Source organism: Chaetodon trifascialis, chromosome 5 (genome assembly GCF_039877785.1).
Source record: "Chaetodon trifascialis isolate fChaTrf1 chromosome 5, fChaTrf1.hap1, whole genome shotgun sequence".
Lineage (NCBI taxonomy): Eukaryota > Metazoa > Chordata > Actinopteri > Chaetodontiformes > Chaetodontidae > Chaetodon > Chaetodon trifascialis.
Window position 1 is genome coordinate 25,092,719 of NC_092060.1, and position 23,264 is coordinate 25,115,982.

The 23,264-nt window shown below is 40.9% G+C and overlaps 1 protein-coding gene across 1 annotated transcript; it reads left to right on the top strand.

The window, feature by feature from the left end:
• The first annotated feature begins 935 nt into the window (after positions 1-935).
• Positions 936-18,641, top strand: elovl6 (ELOVL fatty acid elongase 6). The gene is made up of 4 exons (XM_070963250.1): positions 936-1,193; positions 15,545-15,676; positions 16,156-16,307; positions 16,958-18,641. The coding sequence occupies exons 1-4, from the start codon at positions 1,111-1,113 to the stop codon at positions 17,398-17,400; spliced, it is 810 nt and encodes a 269-aa protein (XP_070819351.1). The 5' UTR covers positions 936-1,110; the 3' UTR covers positions 17,401-18,641.
• Positions 18,642-23,264: the final 4,623 nt, after the last annotated feature.

Genomic DNA, 23,264 nt, shown 5'->3' on the forward strand with positions numbered 1-23,264 from the left:
GCTGATACCTAGTAGTCATATGATGTCTTTTATGTGCTGTGTTCAATTTGAAAAATGTGATGGTTGCAGCTTCTGGGTCTTCTGTGATAGTGACTGAAAAACTTTTGGTTCAGGACAGTTGGTCAGACAAAACAAGCAATCCTCATATGTCAGACTGAACTTTGGGAAAAATGTCATTGGTGTGTTTCACCACTGCTTGACATTTTACAGGCTAAATGATGAACCAAGAAAATAATTGTTCATTGCAGCCTTTGACTGATAAGATAAGATAAGATAAGATAAGATAAGATAAGATAAGATAAGATAAGATAAGATAAGATGTAACTTTATTAATCCCCCCACCAGGGAAATTTGGGTGTGACAGACAGCAAGCAATAGTTGCAGGAAAGGAATAAAAGATACAAAATAGAAAATCCATTATATATTGCACACACATATCTATCTATCTATCTATCTATCTATCTATCTATCTATCTATCTATCTATCTATCTATCTATCTATCTATCTATCTATCTATCTATCTATCTATCTATATTTTTTATAATTGCACATGGTAAAATACGGATAATGAAGTACAGTGTTTTGCACTATTTCACAGTAGATAAAACATCTGTAACACAGTTGGAGAAATATCTAAATGTAGGCTCAGTACGTAGAAACAAATATGTAGTATTGCACAGATATTGCATGGGTGTAATATCAAGATGTGAAAACGTCAATCACATAGTAGAGAAAACACATAAATCACACAGTTGTGAGTTAGATTTATTTAATTGTGAGGCAAATCATTTAATAGTTTTTATTCTTTTCTTAAAATTTAAATTGAGTTAAAGCTGAATCAATTTGGACTGAATTCAGAATAACGGCAGAGGAGAATGAACCTGGCGGCGTTAGGACCCGGAGCTCACCTTCCTGAGGGAGAGGGCGTAGGCTCAGTCAGCCGGCAGAAGAGGAAGGTGCCGCCACTGCCGAGCTGCTCGCGCACAACCGCGAGGTACTGACAGCAGCGCGAGCGATGCGAGTCAAGGGTCGCGAGGAAACAGCCTAAATAAAAACACTACGGCCGAGTATCGTCTTGTTTCATCAGCGCAAACAGAAACACAGAGAGCATGTCGGTGCTAGCTCTGCAAGAGTACGAATTCGAGAGACAGTTCAACGAGGACGAAGCCATCCGATGGATGCAGGAGAACTGGTAAGGCTCCATGGCGATGTAACGGTAGCGACTCGATTTTAATCCCGGTAAACGCGCATTCCGCGCGGTGTGTACGTGTCGAATGTGAACGGGAGGCTGCAAAGGCGCACATGTATCAGCCTCTCTCGCCGGGATTAAACCTCGCAGTATTCTGTTATATCAGCCTGTCTGTCAACATCCGCACATTGCCGCTCGTGCCTCTTAAAACGAGCAAATTGACGCAGGCCGCGTGTGAAAGCGATGCGCCGCCACACTTCACCCTGACACCCCGCTGGTGTATTATCCATCTCTCCACTCGTCGGATTTGTCCTTGATTTCCTGTGATTTCTTCTCCCGGCGTCAGTTACCGCGATACTGCTGTAAAGGTCATCCATGGCTACAGCTGCCTCACCCGTTGAGACAGTGATTGGCCCAGTAGCATACTGAACCGAGCCTGGCCCCGGGCTGGTGAACTACAGCCCCTCAGTCTGCCTCTGAAGAGATGGTCTTACTGTTATTTTAGGAAAAGTAGGCTGTAATACAGGCTTTTTGACAGACTGCAGATATTGTGTAGTACAGGAGAAGGTAAGGGGAAAATACTGCATGTTACTGTCAGTTCATTCAAAACAGTACTCTCCAAATTAACAGTTGTTTTCATCATTGATTCATCTTTCCATTATCATTTAACATTAGGCATCAAAGTAGCCTATCAGGAAGAATATGAACATGCCTTCAAACATCTTAGTTTAGTCCAACCAGCAACCCCAAACCCAAAGATTTTTCATTTTCTGCAACGATAGGAAACAGGAAGTAGTAAATCCAAACATAAGAGATGCTGGAATCAGAAAGTGTTTGGTGTTTTTGCTTAGAAAATGACTGAAACCATGAATCAATCAGTCATCAGAGTCTGATTTTCAGTCTAAAGCTCATGGAGTTTTTTCATTGACTTTTAACTGATTGATTACTAAACTAGCTCTAGCTGAGTAGCTGAGTAACATATTTCATGAAGCCACCTTGGAGCAACTCTAACTGAAAACTAATTGAAGAACTGCCATTGTTTGCCCAGGGCTGTGTCTGCAAGGCTTTACGCAAACCACGACATCACCCGACTCTGATATTTCACTGTTTCACTGCTGCTGGTGTTAAGCAAACATTGCTGTATGCATGATTGTGTGCATTGATACATCTCCTATGAATAAGCCCTGTGCAGGTCCAGTGCAGCTACCCGCTGTGTGAACTCACTGAAGGGTCAATACCGTTCAGGTCCACGCCAGGTTGAGCAAGAAATGGTTCTAAGCAAAACAAAATGAGTCACGCGTAAAGTTAGCATAGGCTTCATTAAGCATTCAGTGGCACTGGGTTTGTGAAAAAGCAGCACACGGTGAGCGGGAGGCATTCGTCTGGCTTCTGTCTGAGCTGCCAGTAGGAAAAAAGTCACATTTAGCAAATTATTTTTAACACAAATTTGGATTGAGTAGAGCTCTTGAAGGCAGTCTTGTTTGTATTCCTTGAAATGGAACGTGTGTGTGAGAGTGTGTGAGGCAGAGACAGCATGGGAGCAGTGTGTAGGAGCTGTCCTTACCCTGGTACTGACAACCAGCCAATAACGTTCATCTTCTGATGTCTGCTGACAGAGCATTAGCCAATCACATCGCAGCTGATCTGTGCTGACTTCTCTCTGCTGCTCCTGTAGTGGAGGATGTCAGACTGGGCCAGTGCACATGGCTGGTAGAGACAACAAGTGCAGAAAATGGGATTTGATAGGTTGTTTATTACATTCGTTAAGGGAGCATCTGACTAAGCCTGACATGTTTTTACGACTTACAAAAAAAGATGAGAATAAACTAGTTTGAAGCTAATCGCCATGCAAAATAGAAGAAATCTGAAGCTGTTGTTGAACAGTTTTGTTGAAAACCAACTGCAGTGCCTTTTCCACATGCAGTGACATTAATCCCAGATATGCACACCACACCTTTATTCATTCATTCATTCATTCATTCATTTATTTATTTATTTATTTATTTAAATTAACCTGAGGTAATGCCCCTTCAGCAAAGCTGCACAAGGGTCTGAAATTAATGTCAACTGAGCCAAGTACACTTCAGTTAGATTTTGGCTGAGAAGGGGCCACTTAGCACGAGGTTTGGGTGTAAAGATTTAACAGTTAATTTAAAAAAAGAATAAGAATATGATGAAAGCGGCACACACCCACATTTTCAGCTCATTTAAGCCGCCGCAAACAGTGTTTTGTAATAACTGGCAGCGTATTTTGTGAATGAGTGTGAGTGAATAAATTGTTTTATTGATAGTGCTACAGTAATTGATACACTCCCGTGTGCTGGCTCCAGCCCATCACTTTGTAAACACCGCACATGTGCACAGAAGTAGGCCAAAGTTCAGTCCAAACTACCTTTGCACTTAACGCCCCAGTCGATGATGTCACAGCAGGTGGGTCACCTCTCACCACTTATGAGAAATGCCTGCTGTGACATCACTGATTGGGCTGAGGCCAGAGTTGCAACAAGCCTGAAACAATGGCAGCGTTCAGTGTTGAAAGTGAATGATTTTCCCTTGACACACCTCCTGAAATCTGATGTTTAAAAAAAGTGCTAACCAGATATGAAAAATGCTGTCAGCAGCAGGATTTATGTGTAAGATTAAAAGCCCACGTTCAGGTTTTGAAATATTCATCTATCACTGTGGAGGCAGAGCTTATCACCAGAGATGGAGGATCTGAGCTGATAAATGACGACGAAGGAAGCTATTCAGACATCAGAGGTAAGACAAATTTGTGATATTTTCAAGTTTGGATGTCACCAGGTCTGAAATCTAACTTTAGCATTTGTTACTGTAGCTGTTTCAGAAAAGTGGGACATGGATTGCGTTTGCTTGACCAAGCAGTGATTACAGTAAATCAGCATACAGAGGCACTAGGCTGTTGTATTCAGCACCAGTGATGATGCAGCGATGATTAGTTTCCTGTTTCAGTCGAGCAGTACAAGTTTTTAGGGGCTGATTCGGCTAGATTATCCATTTTAGCACTAGCTGAAATAAGCAGCAGACTACTGCTGCTCTTAGCAAGGTTTTATTGTCACCGTCTAAAGAGGAAAAACTTTTTTGCTGTTTGTTGGTGTTTGTTTTCAGTGCAGCTCACTTTTCATCACTTTTAATGGTGATGCATGCAAAGTAAGATGTTTTGAATGGAATTTCCTGCACAGACAGTCTGTAGCTAAAGCGCTGCATGTGTTTCAGAACAGACATTTCTGTGGACACTGTAAATACACTGTGTGTACATGTCATTGTTTTGCAGGGATGAATGGAGACTGGTACACTGATCTGATGTGTTCCCTTGAGACTGGCGGCAGACAGTTCAGCATTGTGAAGAAAGGACAATTAACAGCTAGCTGGAAGAAGATGAGGAAAAGGAAGAGGAAGGAGTGGACATGGACCTAGATGTTGTTTTTAACGACCACATGAGCATTTCCCGCCTATAACAAACATTATGAATGTGCCATCAACGCAGATAGATATGCATATAGTGCATGCATTCATTTCCACAACGCAGACAACATGGCAGAGGTGACACAGTTTGCCAGACTTGATGTTGCTCTTGAAATAGTGCACAGCCAGCAGTTGCAATAAATGTGTAAAAAATAATATTTCCAACCAAATATCACAGCAGTTTCTGCATATGGAATTAGAAAGGTGGAAAAAAAAACTTACATCTGATACTGCTGTCGTCAGTGCTTTGCTGTTATTTTAGAGGTGTCAGCAGCATCACACAGCACCTGGGACCTGAGAGTCAAAGTGCAAAGTGAAGTCAGGTACATCTGAACAATGGCGTGTCAGCTGCACGCTCTGCTCAACACATATCCTTCAACTGTACGGCTGATCAAGAAAAGACCCGCCCTGCTACAGATAAGATAGAGTGGATAGTGCTGGAATAGCTTGCTCGGCGACTTGATATGATAATTTTAGCCTGATAGAGAAAGTTTGCTTTACTTATCACAGGAACTTGAGTCCTGGGATTCTGCAGAATTAAGATAATCCAGCCAGTAGTTTTTGGTTTACTGTCACCACCCCACTTTTCTTTTGGCATGAAGTCCATGACTCCTATGTTTTATTTTTACATTTTTTTTTTGCAGTCAGACTTCCTATTAAGAAACGCATATTCACCATTACCTAGTTTCTTATTAGCATGCATATTAGTAGCATATTGGTGTTTTGTTAGTCATTATAAAGCACTTATGAATGGCTTATTCTGGGGGTCAGGGTTATTAAATGTTATCTCTAGGTTATTAAGATCATAATTCATGTTCAGCTCACTATCAATAAGAAGTAATTAGAAATTTATTGAGGGAAAGCTTATGAGAATAGAGAGAATATGATCATGCAGAATAAGACATGCTGCTAATATGCAAGCTAAAAAGCAGCTAGTCAATGATGAATATGTGTACCTTAATATAAATGTTACCTTTTCTTCTTCTTCTTTGCATTTTCCTTAAACTTTGCATCTTAAATTCACTTAAAGTATAAAATACACTGATTTGCATTTGGCTCATGCACATTTTTTTTCTGTCCTATTCCACTTTATTGCATGCATTTATTAACAGTTACAGGCATGGTGCGTTTTTATTTCCAAAGTGGGTCATCTTGTATGAAATACTAGTTTTACATATGTACTTTGAGCATTTTTTCTAAATAAAGGGTGTTAAACCTCTAATATATAAACACTGGTGTACTTGTCGTTTCCTTTCAAATTACATTAGTGATGCATTAACAGTTTGTTGATGTGGGGAGGTGGCGGTGTTGTGGCTATTAGAGTTCTGACATCTGGCATGTTGCTTTATGAACACTGAGACCTTATCGTCTGCTTCATGCATAGCTGCTTACAGCTTGCTGTCATCAGTATAGCACTAACAAGCCAGTGAATGATGTTGAGAAATAACAGGATTTAAAGCCATTCGTTGAACTGCTCACTGTGTGACGTGTTGGAAAAATGTCATTGAAAATAATCACATTAAAATGATCGAATATCAGACTGTTGTGTAACGTTCTGCTGAGGATTATCTATATCAAACAGCATTTGCATTGTGTAAGTGCATTTGGGATCTGTGTTTTTCCCTCTATAGTAATGCATTTGATGTGATTGTGATGTGTGAAGGGTAAAGTCTGCTGCGGTTTAGAAATGCCCTGTTTTGCATTAAGACTGCCATGTTTTGCAGTGCGACCTTACTGTCCAAAAGAGAGCTCTTATCCTGCTGTATACACACATCTTTAACCTGCTGACTCACTCTGGACCCTCACAGACGTCATCGCTCGTCATTACCATGCAGGTTGCTTGGAATCTGTGTTCTCTGTTTCTGAAAAGCCTCTGGGGTAGATAGCATCCCTGAGGCTCTCGCCGCTTTTGATGGATCTCTTGTGGTTTTGCCCTGGACTGATAACAAGGGACGCAGAGTCTGAGAATGATGCAGTGAGAATGAGCAATGAAACCTTTGCTGCGGTCTGTTTTGTGTTCTCTCTGTTAATATTTATTCCGTCTGTTTATATAATTCAGCAGCTCGACTCCTTTTACCATCACATTTTAAATACTGCTGTTGGTCAAAATGAGATTTTTCATACTTTTGAAGGCTCCATAAGGGATATACCAGGACAGGAGCTTTGTTCTCATGGTGGTGTACATCCAGCTTATCATGGCTAATCAGTTGCTTTTTGTTTCAGAAGTATCGTAGCTCATTGAGTAGTCTTGAAGGTCAGGTTTCTATGATGAGTTGAGGAGATAAGTCTCTTCCTTTCCGAGTCTCATATTACTTATTAGGAGTCCAACCTGTTGTCTGAGTTCCTGAGCCCTGCTCTTGGATGGATCAGACCGATACACTCGTCTTGAATTTGGCATCAGGGTATCATTTCAGTGGTCATCACATCGCTGAGGAATTGCTGACTTACAGTGGCTTCCACTGAGTAGAAACAATGAAATAATACATTTCCAGATGCCTGCATCACTGGCAAGCAACTAACTAAGCTATAATTCAAAGCTACAGTGCAGAAGATGTAGGAGAGGGGGCTGCGGTTAATGAGAGGCCATTTCAGGATGCTTATTAAAGAAATTATTTTTCAGGTGTCAGTTTTTTATTTTGTGCTAAATCAAATGTAACAAAACAAATGAAAGCAAACAATGACATCTATAATTTTGCTAAATGAAGAAAAGAAATAATTATTCCCGAGTGCAACCCTTGAAGCTCCTCTTGATGGTCATACAGTTAAATGTACAAAGTCTTGGTTCTGCATGCTGCTGCCATTTTAATAGGAACAACGCACGATGATGCTGATGATTTCTGACCATGTTAACCCAGAGTTCACCCCAGGCTTGATGTCTGCGAGGCTGCTCTCCTTCTCACGACTGTTGAGGCCAGAGATGAAGATGTGGGCTGGCTTCTCAGGAATTGAGGTCTGCCTGGAGTGTCGCTGCGCTCTGGTTTCATGTTCAGATTTCATCCTACTGTCAAGGAAAAGCTTAGATGCAAGGAAAGGAAAGAGCAGTTCATTGTATAGTTAATTGGCCAAGTATGTGTGTACATAGAAGGAATTTGACTCCCAACAATCCCCAGCTAACACCAAAATATCTTCTTCAAGAATTTCCAGGATTTTCATTTTTGCCTGGTTTTTAAAAATATTTTGAAACCTGCAGTGTGCACATTGGTCTTGTTCTTCTCTGCTGTAGCAGTGCTTTGCAGCTTGTCTTGGCACATTATCTCCATCAGCTTTCAAGTGGAAGGGCATGGCTTGCATGCAGTACATAATTGCATTACTGCCCCTCTCCATTGTGCTTGACCTGTATATGTGTGCCATTATTTGATGCTTATAGAGCAGAAGATGGAAACATGATGGACCTGCTCATCAAAACATTAGTCCATAGCTTCACCAGTGCTCAGAACTCTGCAGAGTAACCACTGCTGGATTTAGGTAACATGGACATTTCCACTAGCGCGGCTTGACTCGACTCTACTAGAAGCGATACTATATGTGTGACGTCAACAGCCTGTCGGCCACTGATTGGCCAGAGAGTGTCGTCAAGGGTCTGCGACGTCCAACACCGGAAAAACAATCCCGCCCCCTCCATTGTAACGCCGGGCAACAGCAACCGCTGACTTAATTCTTTATTCTCACTCGAGGGAAATGGCTGCTCGTAAAATATCACTGTGATCCGTCGACGAGGTCCAGACTTTTCTGGGTTTGTGTGTGACAAAAAGCCACAAACCAAGCAGCAAATACAACATCGCCTCGATGTCCTCCATTGTTTGTCGGCTCTGTTTGCGTCGCGTACAAATTGATGTCATGGCAGTTTCGCGCAGCCGTGGTATGACGACCCCGCCTACGTTGAGGAGGTACTATGAAGTACTCAATTGTAATGGAAACTCAACCAAACCAAGTAGAGTAGAGTAGAACTGAGTCGAGTAGAGCTGGAACTGTGTAATGGAAATGCGCCATAAGTGTACTTACAGCTTGTCCTGGCTTCTATCACTGTATCTTGTGAAAAGATAAGCAGTGACTGCCTTTGCAAGCTTTAGAGAAAAAGATGTGTTGAACACAGATGTAAGTAAGGAGATGTGATAAAGGTGCATTGATTCGGTGAAAATCTGTACGTTGCGCTTATGCTGTTGAGTGCTATTCAATGCAATCTTCCTACAAGCCATTAGCCTCACTGCTCAAAATAAGCAGGACTCAAGATGTTCTTAAGTACTTAACAGGCTGAAATAATTATCACTCATGAAAAGTACTCTTCTCTTTTCTGAATGGGTAAATTGTCCATCTAACATCACATTTTTCCAGGAATCGAATGTTATTATTATTATTATTATGTTTAATAAAAGTATTGACATATGAGAATAATATTCCATCTAGTTTGTACCAGACTTTCAGTGGGCAGGCAGACGAGATTGTACACTTTTCTTACCTCCGCTGCCTCACAAGTGGCCAGCCAGCAGGCAAGCTAGCAGATTTTCTGTGATTTCAGAGTAAGACAGCTTTTTTTACCAATGGTGGAGAACTGCTTCTCAGATGCTTTGGTTTCATGATTGGCCAGTCAGGACGGCCTTGCTTGCTAGTGTCCACCAACAAAACATTACCGTAGTTTACTGCTAAATCAAAAAGGCATGCAAAACGTCAAGCTGATTGGGATTCTTTAGAGCGCCCTCTACTGGATCACAAGGTGAAGAATTCAAACTGTGTGTTGTGCTTATACGCTGTGAATTTGAACAGGTCATTATAGTTTGGATATTAACATTTCCCCCACGTTTGAGCAAATGTGCGAATGTCAAATATAAGGTGAAGCCCGAGTGGGTGCGTTACTACTTGGTTTATATCTGGGTGCTTCCTGAATGACAGATTATGCTGTAATAGCTAAATCTTACTTACAGCTCATCTCGGTCTTATTTAGTGGCTTGCTGCTCATCCTACACTTTGGCACAGTAACTCTGCTTGCCTTTCCACTGTAGTGGATACAGACAATAGTGCCAGGGAATAGAGTTACACACCCTGGACTGAACTGAGTGTCTGCACACACTGTATTGTGCATACAGTTGCATATACATATGTGACTGACACACACACACACACACACACACACACACACACACACACACACACACACACTCTTTGGTGAGACAGTTAGACACTAGCTCACTGGCACAGGCGAGCAGACTCATCCTCAGACTGCACACTAAGGATTACGTAACGGTTGAAATCTCCTGGACAAGCTAATACAGATCCAAGTTCCACAGCAGGTTATCCAGCAGCTTTATACAACGCTGTCAGTGGGGGAGGGGAGGGTCTATGGGATCAGCATCATTATATTATGTACTGTACTATAACAGTAGGTTATATGCAAGCACTGTGCAACGACCACCTAAATCCACAAGAATGCAGTACACACCTCTATTGTGATATAGTATTATAATACTTTATATGATGTCTGGACTTGCTAGTTAACTGTACAGTTGTTTATGGGATGTGATGCCTTTTCTCAAAAGCAGTTATCTGGATATCTTTTTCAAAACCTTTGCAGCGTGCAAAACAGCATCCTGAGTGGAACCCTCATTTTGACATTATTTGGTGTTTACTGTTTTGTTTGGCTGCAGTGGCAGTGCCAGAGTCTTGGTTTGTTGGCTTTGTCTTTTTATTTTCTTTGCTCTATCAGATATGAACACCTTCTTTTTGGACATCTCAGCGAGATATTCAGCGAGATTTGGCAACAGTGCAATCTGGGCCAACGCCCAGCGTCTCACACAGCGTCTCAGCCTGTGATAACAATCACACATGAGAGAAAGACATGCCTGAGATTCCTTACCTAGCTAACTGAGCAGCTCTTGCATATTGTCCTCATTGTGGACATAGATCACAATCTTTTAAATTAGTGGTTACAGTTTGTGATTTATGTTATGACCCTGAATTCTCTTAAGAAGCAGAAAGCATTTCAAGCTTTATGGACATTAAAAACAATCCATGTAAACACTTTGGACATGTATAATTTATGCGGTGGATCTGGAGCACCTATCATATTTCTCAAATGAAGCCACTGCTGCTTGGTGTTATTTGAAAGAAGTCTCAGCTGGAGGAAAGCAGTTGGTTTCCAACCTTGTAGCAAGCAAGAAATCTCTGCTGATTCTGTTATTACTCCATGCTGATCCTCCCCAAAAGAGCTCTGACGTTGTAGTTTTTCATTTGTGCTGCCTCGGCCCACTTTGACAAACAGCAGAGTCAAGCCTCTTGCCACACCTCCCTAAGTTGTATATTGTAGACACCAGCCTGGACCGTAAGTGCTACTTTCAATTTGCTTTTTTCTGTTATCTTTGTTTTTTTTTTTCCAGTTGTATTCACTGATTGCTGTTATTGACATATGATTTCATGGGCTTCTTCAGTCTGTTGTTTCTTTGTCTGTTGATGGAAATCATCATATCAGCTTTTGCTCCTGATGATGGGAGTAAAAATGATGCTCCTGTTGCAGATTTTTCCAAGTACATATGGTATCATTTCTAAATATTTCTGAAGTCCTTGATGGCATCATCAAATGTTGTCTTTTGTTCGCCCCCACGAGTCCAAAACCCAGATATATTCAGTTTACAATACTCCTCACATTTAAGAAGCTTCAGCCAGATTGTTTGACAATTTTGTCATTATTAGTTGGAAATTATTATTGGAAGCCAAATGAAGTGCTTCAGATCTACTGACCTGGCATTTGTCAATTCATCAGTTCAAACAAGGCTTTGAAAGTGGTGTTTCTCTTGTCGAAACTTCTGCAGCTCAGCAGAGGAGAAAATAAAACCAATGATAGAAATGATGTCTACATATTTCTCTAGTACACATCCATCCTCTCATACTGTTGAGTGACTGTGGCTGTCGTTTCACTAAATAACAACAAAGCCTTCAGTTTCCTTCAGTAGCTGCTGTAATTTGAGTAAAGATCCACCAGAAAGTGTAAAAGAGGAAGTAAATGGGCAGTGTCTGGACGCTGAAGTTGATCTGACATGTTTGTTCGAAAACAAAGACAGAAAATGTGTTCTATAAAAGCAGAACACCTGCACCTGTGAAACATTTTGTTAAATGCTTGGCGTCGATCAAATATTCCTCACAGATTGTCAGTCGTTCTCTATCTGCAAACAGTGAGTGTTTCTTTGGCCCTTGGATCGTCTAAAAATTGCTCGTCACTTGCATGTAGGTTTTTATTTTGTGCAGCCTGTGGTGGAAAATCCTGTTTGAAGTATTATTTCTGGGCAAATCTGAATACAGGTCAGGAATAGAGCTGTTAGAGGCACCAGGGAGCATGAAGGGGTGATGTGAATTCACACTGATGTCTCAAATAGATTCCTGTGACTGCAGACACTTCTTGGCTGCAGCTGGCACTTCAGAGCCTTTGCAAAGACAACAGCAGAACCTCCTCCACCACCTCCACCAACTTGTCAGCTTTGACCATGCTCTTGGGATTCTTTGCCCTTTTTTCTGACAGCAGTGTAATCCATCTTCCAAACATGCTGCAGTCGGCAATGTGCATCTTACCCTTTGGCTTAGTCTACTTGTACATGATGATGATAAAACTGTCCCCCAAATACCTCTGTGCAGGGACTGGACAGTAAAATACATTGCTTCTATCATTGGGGTAGTTTTCCATAGCAATAGTCTTTGTCCTGACAGTGTCTTACATGCAAAAACTACATGTTGAAGCAGCTGAGACTTGCTGTGTTGAATCGCACAATAATTTCAAGTCAGTTTGCTGAGTTTTTACACTTCCTGCATCAAAGGTAGGTACATGAGCTTTTAAAATAATTAAAAAAAATAATTGTCTTGGGCAGTTCTAGAATGCCTTTCATAAGCAGGTATAGGTCACTCAGTTCAGAGCTTCTGTTATATAAAGGAAGCATTTAAGGTAAAGCTCAACAAGGTGGGTCAAGCTGTGATTGGTTGAGCTTAGGGTGAATAAATAATAATGTAATTACAACATTAAGTTGATTTCTAAGTCTTGTTGCACAGAGTAACAGTAATTCAACAATAGGGCTACAACGAACAATTATTTTGTATTGATACATTATTTTTTAAATTTCAGTCATTTGCCCGTAAAATGTCAGACGTGCCCAGCGGATTTGTATCTTTGCATTGCTTATTTTATCTGAACAGCAGTCCAGAAAAAAATCCTAAGTATTAAGTTTAGAATGATGTGAAGTGTGGCAAAGCAAACAAATCTTTGAGTCTAAGAAGCCGTGACCTGCAGATGTTTGGAATTTCTACTTCATAAATTTCTTACAGCACTATACTGGTGAAACTGGCTCAGTAATGTCCTTTGTACATTTTACACATTAGCTAACGTCAGCCTCGCTGTGCTACTGGTCGTATCAGACCAAGCAAGGCTGTAGCAGCAAAACTGCTGTGTGTATTGAATTGCGCGACTGTCATTGCTTATGAAATAAAGTTTTCATTTGTAAGATGGAGAATCTGTTATTTCTTATCTCAAGCTACGTAATGTTACTCGAAATGATGAATTTATTATCAAAAATCTTATTGTTCCGGTGCTTGAATTATACATGATTCACTACTCTAAAAAATGAAATGAATGCAGGATGTCATTAGATGTAAAATGTTTACTGCTCACTGCAGAATCATGGCTTGGGCCATATATCACTCTGACCTTTGACCTTCCAGCTTGGACAGCAGTATGCTGAAGGGGAGTGCAGAGATTGTTGCTCCTCTCCACTCCTCCCGGCCTCAGTACAGTATGTAGGCCATCGTATTCTCTGTTGCTTTGTTCTCCCCTCCTTCATGTGTAGCTGAGAAACAGTGATGTCATTCTGCAGTCCAACCCTGTTGTCATTCTGTGAAAGCAGCTCCTTTCGACTTTGACTGGACCGCTTTGTCCTTTCTTCTGCGGAGGTGGCCTAAATCAGTTTGTGGGCTTCCTGCAAGAACAGGAAGGTGGCATCTTTCATTCTCTGAATACAGGCACACAATGGGGTCCATTATTTGAAACAAAGTTGCTCTGTCATTGCACTTTTGTCCTTTATTAACTTGTACGGTTAGTTGCTGTTCTGACAGCAGTAGTTTAAGCCTCTCGCTCTGAGCAGCATTTTCCTTTCAGTGAGCAAAGCTGGAGAAAAAAATGACAAACTCGGATCTCAAAAGTTCCCTTCCAGTTTGAATAAATTTAGACTTAACAAAACCAAAGCGCTGTTGGTTGCATGATAACAAAAGTTTTTCCTGTTAGTTGTTGTCCATCCCCCGTGTATCACACAGCCACGTGGCCAAGCGAATTGCACATCTTTTTCTCTTTCTTACCTTGCTACACACCTGATCTGAGCAAAACCAAGTGCTGTTGTCACTGTGGTATGCTGAGGCGGCAAAACAGGACAGGATGGATTGCTGTTTGTCATGGCTCTGTGACAAATGTTTGGTTTGTAATGTGAGTAGAGCACAGACCATTTAACTAGCGTGCCAGGGTGCTACCATACTGTATCTTACAGAGGTAACTGACCTTGAATAGATGATTCTATCCAGAGGTTTAACTTGACTTTTGTATCATACAGTACTACACACTTCAGGCTTCCAGTGAGTAATAGGCTTTAATTTGATGATTCATTTTAACGTCATGTCCTCTTTGTATCACCTCTAAAGAGCAGCTCAGGAACAACATCATTAAATTGGAACATGACTCTTTCGGCTAGTTTTATGCAACTCACCATTCCCAGGGCTATTGGTCCCAGAGCTCCCAGAATGCCTCATTCCTGATGCACTGTCCTCTGAGAGCAGATTTTTTTCGATGGTGTTATTGCACGCGCTTCTTTTCTGCAATCACACACATCTCTACCTCGGGTCACTGAGATCCCTAATGCATGTCTACTGTCTTGGACATTGGTATCTACAGCCTTATGGTACCTTCCTAAGTTTATTTTACCCAACTTTTTTGCGAATGCTGCTCCAAACTATTCCTCTGCTCCCTGTCCAACAGACCAAACAGTGTTTTTGGACCAAGCTGCTCTAGCTTTAGGCAGCATGCCCCAATCTTCTATTGGTCCTACTCAGCATCCAGTCTGTCAAGTCTGACCACCTGCACTTTGTGACTGTGCTATGGACTGGGAAATGCTTTTTTCTATGTTATGTTGGCCCAGGTGGTGCTACAGCACAAGTCCTTCGCTTCATGTGGCACAGCAGTGATCTCTGACAAGTCAATTAAGACAAATGGGCATCAAAGGATGGTGGAAGTTGGAACTGAATTGAAGCAGTGACTGTAAACTGAAAGCTAAGCAGTTAGCGACAGTTGGAGCTGGACACAGATCATCAAATCATTGCTTTAGGCATTGCTTTTGAAGTCAGTACAGCTATTGTGTTCTGTAAACAGTATGTCGCACTTACTATAGTTGTGCTGGTGGAAGACAAGCAGTTAGCGAGGCAGATGCTTGATTTTATACATTTCTTTTCAAACCTTGAATTTTTGGGTTTGAAAGGACATGCATGAAAGTCAATTCTCCCTTAGTAACCACTGCCAAAATGCTTTTAACCAGAGTCCATAAAGGAAAAGTCTCGCTCAGAGCGCATGCTGTTAGATGTCATCATTTTGTGATGAAGTGTGTAGTTATGTGGCCAAGAAATGTTTGTGACGAGTAATTGATTAATTGCCGTTTGTTGTTCACATGCCAGGTTTTTCTGCCATGTTCTGTTTCTGTTACGCAGCTAGCTATAAGCTGCCTGATGTTAGCATTATGTGATCGAATGAATAATAAGCATTGCATTGCTGAAAAAGGCTAAACCCAGCCAGCACATTAACCTGTGTACGTAATGGCCAAAGTCCAAAAAGATTCATGCTAATCTCTTTACTTTTTGTGTTGCAGGAAGAAGTCCTTTCTCTTCTCTGCGCTCTATGCTGCCTTTATCCTCGGGGGCCGCCATGTCATGAAACAGAGGGAGAAGTTTGAGCTGAGGAAACCTCTGGTGCTATGGTCGCTCACGCTTGCTGTATTCAGGTGAGAAAGCCTTAACATTATTAATGGCAGCAATAGATACCAATTTTCTAACATGAAGACCAACCCAAATAAATTAATATATTCATTTGCAGTTATAAAAATCTATTTGTTATCTTGTTTGTCTAGTATGCCTTTGCCATGCAAAATGCAGAGTGTATCTGTCACATCAGACACCACCAGTGATGGATGCTTGCAGATAATAGTACAGTAGAGTAGATATTGTGTAACATTAAATTTGGGGAGGATGGTTTAAAAAAACTACAAATGTAGATTAATTCACATTAGACTACGTGAGGTGTCTAGATAAAAAGGTGATCTGTACCAGAGGGAAAAAAGTGCTGCATATTTTAACGCATTGACAAAGCTGCAGCTGATACAGACACACATGGACTTCCTGTATTATCCGCAGGAATGAACCAACCACACATTTTCCCATTCCCATGATTTCTTACATCTGTTTTGTCTCTCTGTCCTTGTAGCATATTTGGTGCCATCCGTACTGGGAGTTACATGACATACATCCTGATGACGAAAGGGCTTAAACAGTCAGTCTGTGACCAGAGCTTTTACAACGGGCCTGTCAGCAAGTTCTGGGCATATGCCTTTGTACTTAGTAAAGCACCAGAGCTGGGTAAGTCAAGACCCTTGTATGGCATGTCTCATATAGACTAACAGGCCACCAAGTAAGGTTTTGTTCTGGACTTGTTGTCTGTGAAGATTCTCATTCATTCAGGTTCTGGACTCATTGTTGAGATGTCGTGCATGAAGCTGGTGCTTTTTCCAGATGTTGCAGCTAAGACTTAATACTGCCAAACAGCAAAGGCGTGTTGCAACTACAGTGTTTCAGTAATCTATTCATTTTAACTGTTGTCAGCTGTAGTGTAACACAATGTTAGACTAAACACATACTCATAGGATGCTGCTGTACATTAGCCTATGATATTTTTTATAAAAACTGAAGATAAACGTAAGGGAAGACAAACTTCTTTTCTGAATATGACTTGATTTCTTTTGTTTGCATTTACAATAACTGTACTGTTTTGTTGTTAAACACTTGTAAATGTTAGCATTATTATGTGTAATGCAATGAATACAGCTGTTGCTGTCACTTGTGTTTCTGATTGCAGCTTTGAGGTTTTCACAGTTCATTTAGCCAATATTTTCTCCATATTTGCGGTCAACTTGAAAAACAGCCAGTGATTTAAAATAAGCCAATGTAATAATATTTCCTCCCGTTCATGTCTCTTGACACCCCCCCCCCCCCCCCCCCCCCCCCCGCAGGTGACACCCTCTTCATTGTCCTGAGGAAACAGAAGCTCATCTTCCTCCACTGGTACCACCACATCACCGTGCTGCTGTACTCCTGGTACTCCTACAAAGACATGGTGGCCGGTGGCGGATGGTTCATGACCATGAACTACTTGGTCCATGCCGTCATGTACTCTTACTACGCCTTGCGGGCAGCCGGCTTCAAGCTGTCGCGCAAGTTCGCCATGTTCATCACACTGACCCAGATCACCCAAATGCTGATGGGCTGTGTGGTCAACTACTTGGTGTACTCGTGGATGCAGCAGGGCCAGGAGTGTCCATCCCACATGCAGAACATTGTGTGGTCCTCCCTCATGTACCTCAGCTACTTTGTGCTCTTTGTCCAGTTCTTCATTGAGGCCTACTTCGGCAAGTCCAAATCATCGGCCACGGCTGTCACCAAGAAGAGGGAGTAAACACATGCCATAAGTGTGGGAAGAAGGGAGGTAACAAAGAAAAAGGGAGTTGGAAATGGAGAGCAGGGACCAGTGACTTGAGAGATCTGTTAGGGTTGGAAAAGGGTTGTTGGAATGAAAGATGGATTGATGGAGAGGTGGCATGGTGACTGGGGGAGAGAGGATGGGATGGGGTCGGGGTGGGAGGGTCAAGAGGATGGCTGGTGTTTGTGCTTGAGTGTGTTTATTAATGTGCAGATCTAAAATGCCTCAGTGGAGGTGAAGTCTCCATTGAGGGATGCTGAGGAAGCAGCACCGCCATGATCAGAAGCCATCATTAGCTGTCCGCCTGAAGTTTAAAAGCCCCTTTTTGAATTCACCAAGAATAATTTTTAAAACCTACAATATAACAAAAGGACAATTTCACCAGATTGAAACAAATACATCTGCCACAAACATATGTTTACTTGATATTAAAAAAGAATATTAATCTGTACATATGAAGATGGATGGAGTCAGCATTAACTTAAGCCATCTGAGTATGTTTTTGTCCGTCTGTTGTCAGTGTTCGTTGTTTTGTTTTGATCTGTCAATGAAAAAGTTTGAGAAACTGGTGAGTGTGAAGCTGCTGAGTGTTGGCGGTTGATGTGAACTGATGGGGTGAACGGCACTGTATCTTCTGTGTCTTACATTGCAAAATGCGATATTTTCTCAGGTCTTAGGTTATCTCTTCCTTAATATAATATGCATATCAAGACAAAGTAGACATGTTTAACATCAGCACCGGTTTACAGTATGGCTAAAATTCATCTAGTATGGCTGCATAGTTGATAAAAAGTATGAATGATGCTGATTGGACTGTCTGACTCAGATGATCACACTGCTCCTGGGCATGATGGGAAACAGATGCTGACAGTGCCCTGCTTCACCACTTGACATGACCTTACAGAAGTTGCCGACCACACTTGGAAAATGACTTGCCATTGATTTCCAAATGCTACTCTGTGTTAAAGGGTCCCTACCAGTGAAGAAAACTTGTATGTTGGACACTGAAGGCTTAAATGGAGGACAAACATTTATGTTTAGCAAAAGAAAAAAATCAAACATGCAAATTGTTAAAATCTGCTGTATTGACTTTAAAAAATAGTATGTATCCTTAATGGTGTCTGTTGTGCTATTGTGCATTTGCACTGTATCAATGTCAAAAACAATTGTTGCTGAAAAACTTAACGTTGAACAAAGAGTGCAAAAAATGTGACACATGCCTGTGGTGTTATTTTTTTGTCTCAGCTGTGACATCTTGGTATCGCACACGCTTAATCCTTTTTTGGTGCTGAACCTGCAAAGCCATTTTGGGGGCTATGTGGCAGATTTACAAGCAGCAATATTTAGAAAGGCTAGAGGGTGATTATCACTTCCAGATATCTAGTCTGTTCAGCTGTTTGAATCAGTAAGCCATGTGCTTGCCTGCAAATCAAACTGGATTCAGTGGATCTTATGTTGCAGTAATTACAAACACTTCAATTGCATACCTGCCGTGAGCCCCTCAGCATATCAGTGATTCCACTTTCTGGATTCACCTGAGTCAATAAAGTGGCATGTGTCAGCACTGGTTAAAACTGGCTCGTGGCAGCTATAAACAGCATACGTGACTGGAGTAATTGAGTTAACTGGCTCAAACAATTAACCACTCCACAATTACTGCTGGCCCTGCATTCATACAGTGTTGACATCCACTGTACCGGGCCTCCCCCTAGAGGTGCAACTGTGCAGTAAACCTTGATCATTGAGAAGAAGTGCATTTGTGCAAAAAAGTTGTTGAATAGACAGAGGCTCTCTGCTCTTTTCTGTTAGTTATTTTGGTACCTTGATCATCTAAAGGATTTTTTTTTTTATTCATTCCTGTTGTTTATTGTTGGAGTTATACATAAGCACACCTTCAATCAATCAAAGCTTACCTGCTAGAAAAATAAATTCAAAATGTCTCATGTAAATACCAAATTCTGATTGTGTTAAAATACCACAGGAAAAGACTGAGGGCAGAATTGTACTGTAGTACATGTAAGGCAGGCTGAATAAGAAAATGTCATCCATCCATCCATCCATTTTCTATGCCGCTTATCCCTTTCGGGGTCGCGGGGGGGTGGGGGGGGCGGAGCCTATCTCGGCTGTCAACGGGTGAGAGGCAGGGTACACCCTGGACCGGTCGCCAGCCAATCGCAGGGCACATACACACACCATTCACACTCACACTCACACCTAGGGGCAATTTAGAGTCACCAATCAACCTAATGAGCATGTTTTTGGTCTGTGGGAGGAAGCCAGAGTGCCTGGACAGAACCCACGCACGCGCACTACCTGCTGCGCCACCGTGCAGCCCTAAGAAAACATCATCTTAGACAAAATAGTATCCTGTTTAATGACAATAGGAAGTAGAGTTAATGGGTTCATATGGTTATGTGTGATTCTTACCAGATTTTATTATAGCTACTAAAGTTAAAGTAAAAAAAATAAATAAATAAAACAATAAAAACTGTTTTACTACTTTGAGCTATTTAAACAATAGCTGTAATGTTATCTTAGCCCAGTGTGTGTACTTGTTTTGCATACTGTTGTTTATTTGAGAAAGAGAAAAAGCAAGGAAGAAAGAAAGACGATGAAATATGGTAGCCGGAAGTGCCTCCTTCCTCTCCCTTCTCTTGGTACTCACTTCCGGTGGACATTTTTTTCTTTAAGAAATGAGTCAATACTTCAGTGAGTTAAAACTCATTAATGTGCGGCAGGCGGGCCATTTTTGTGTTCCGATGGGGAAAAAAATGAATCGTTGAGGAATCCAAAAGTGCCATCAAAACCTGCGGTAAGTGTTATTAATCGACCTCCGAAGTTTTTCAAACGTTGCGTTGATTTTATGTCGGAGAAACACCGTTAGCTAAATTAGCTAACGCCAACGTTAGCCCCACCTGTGAGTGCGGGTCATATATCGTGAACAATCATTTTAACATGTAGCTAACCCACTGCTGGAAGGAAATGGCTAAAAAGGGAAATACTTTTGATCATTTCAGCTAAGTCTGTCAAAGGTGGTGCGATGTGATCTCTACTGTTAGCTTGCATTTGCTAACGTTAGCTAAAGAAAGAACTTGCTGCCTATCTTTATCGATTATTTCCATTACTGCCAGAGTAATTCTAGGTTTCAGGGCGTTATATAACCATGAAGAACTTCTATGTAAAATTGAGTATTCTGTAGTTTTAAACAAGCAGTATTAATAGACCAATTTAAGGGCACCCATTTTATTTCTCATAGCAAGGAGTGTGTAGTAGTCATATAGTGTGATTTATGCACAGCCTTAAAGGATAGCATTATTATTAGCATAACATAAGGTGTCTTGAAGTCAAATTTGTATTACTATTGTCATTTTCATGAAAGCATGTACTCCTCAAAGATTTGTTAGTTGCATTACATCCTATTGGCAACAAATATAAAAACTACACATTGACTATGTAGTGTTCTGGAATGCAAACATGTGATCTTAATATCCCACTGAGTTTCCCTCAATGTGGACATGGAAATACATATATTATTAATATTTGATTGTTTCTGTACTGCTTATATTTGAGCTGCAGGTTTTAGGTGTCTTTATTAAAAGAAAATGGTTTTAAATTGACAGTTTGAATGTAATCAAACTCGGTGACATCATTTATTTATGTTTCAGGTGGTGATGATTGTTGTAAAATTAAAAAGACAGGCGTCTTGCTGGCACACAGATGGAATAACCGTGTCTATCTTGGCATTGTTGAACATTATGTAGACTGATTAGCCTTTGGTAACAGACTGTCACTCTTATGTGTTTGTCACATTTTATATTAGTGAATGTTGTCATTCAGGGGTTACGAGATGCACCACCTGGATGGTTTACAGTCTGTTCAGTCTCAGTCGACAAATTCAGATCGTGGAGTACATACAGTGGAACATGGTGACACATGTTGCTGTGAATCACCATCTCAGTGAATGGTTTTGATTCCATGGAGGGTTGTGGAATGACAGAAGTATAGTATTTGAAAGCGATTGCAAACTCAATATTGAGTATTGGAGATGTATTGGTGACATAGTTCTGATGTTGATTTGTTGTGGCTTTTTGACTATTTACAGCTCATTTGGCTCTTTAATTGCAGGCTATATGGTCGTGCTTTTAATCTACAGTAAAAACTGATTATCCTTGAGAATTTTCAGTTCAGGTACAATGGAATTGTACTTTTTTTTACTAAGATCACTTTTAAGACGGGTCAGTGAGTTGGATGTGAAAAAGAACCATCATGCACAGTTGTATGCACATGGTGTTCGAATACATGAAGTATTGTATCAATTTGTTTTGTTATGCATCAATGTGACTGAAAAACACTGTATTTGACTAAGCAAAAAGGACTAGATTTACTCAGTCTCAGGCTGACTTACAAAGTTGTTTTTGTCACAGTGGTTTGAATTTAATTTGATTTACGCCTAATTTGTTTTTGACTCTTTTATAGACAGACATAATAAGACCTGATTAATGCCACAAAAGGGTTAAGACCCAGGTAATCCCATCCAATATAGACAGCTGCTGTCGAGTTTATTGCGCTGACATGCATGTGCAGAACTGCCAGTAGGTCCATTACTTAACTGTGCGTCCCCCATCTTAACTATGTAAATCCAAGTGTGAAGTGATTGATCTAACACAGTCATCACTGTTTTATTAGTCTATGCAACAAGTTCACGCCTGTCAGACATGACCTGTTTGGAGTTAAAAGATCACAGCAGATGATGAATGAAGAATTTGTCTCAGTTGTTTTTTACCAATGAGTTCCTGGCTAAGCAATCATTTTTTATAGATTGCTGCAATTGCTGCCACTGATACTGATAAGATACAGTGCTGGTCAGTTTCCCAAGGTCGACCTTCTGTGAAGTGGCTTTCCTTAAACACTGTCACCATCTGCTGGAGCAAAGATGCACCAGCCGCAAACATAAAAGTGAGGGATTTTTTCTTTTCTTTTTTTTTTTTTTTTTGAGCAGTACAACACCAAACAAAATAGGCATAACAAATATGTTCTCCAAGCTTTCAGTCATTCTGATCATATGCCTTAATAATTGTCACATTTGACTTCTCTTTATGTTTTTGTATGTTCTGTATTTAAGACTGTCTGTAGAAGTGACCAAGTGAAATGCAAGAGCTGCTTTAACAGCAATGTCTTATATATTGGTTTCACAAATTGGTTGCACAAATGTATTCTGTTTGTCCAAACACTTTATATTGCTGTATGTGTACCATTAATTGATTGGGTCTGGCTGCCACTTATAGGAAAGCATATTTTAGATACCCCTTAGAAACTACCCCTTAAGGAGACAAAACCACCAAGAGAGCCACCAGGTTTGGGACTTTCCCTCCTCTGTGGTGCACACATAGATTCTGGCTCATGTGTCAGTGTCCAGTACATGCATTAGACCCCCACCATCTCTTTTGATTTTAAGTCTTCCCAAATCCTCGCAAACTAGTGTTACTCTGTTCTGCTCAGGAGCTGGAGGGACCAAATACTGACCTGAAGGATCAGAGCAAAGCCTTTGAGTGGGTAGCTAATTCCCTCTTTAGCCCTCATCAGCTGTCCTCCGGGCTGGGATGGAGACATGAGCGATAAAGAAAAGCTAGCCCCATCTGGCAGAAAAAATACAAAATTAGCTAATGGAGAAGGAATGAAATTACTGTAGTAACTTTTGTATGTTTTTTGTACTTTTAACAAAACAGTCATCGCCTTTTAATTCAAAAGTTAAACTTTCAATGCCTGTTTTTTGCCTTTTCTTATGGTGTCTTTGCAATAATCCATTGACATGCATGTTCAAACCCTCACCCAACCCATTT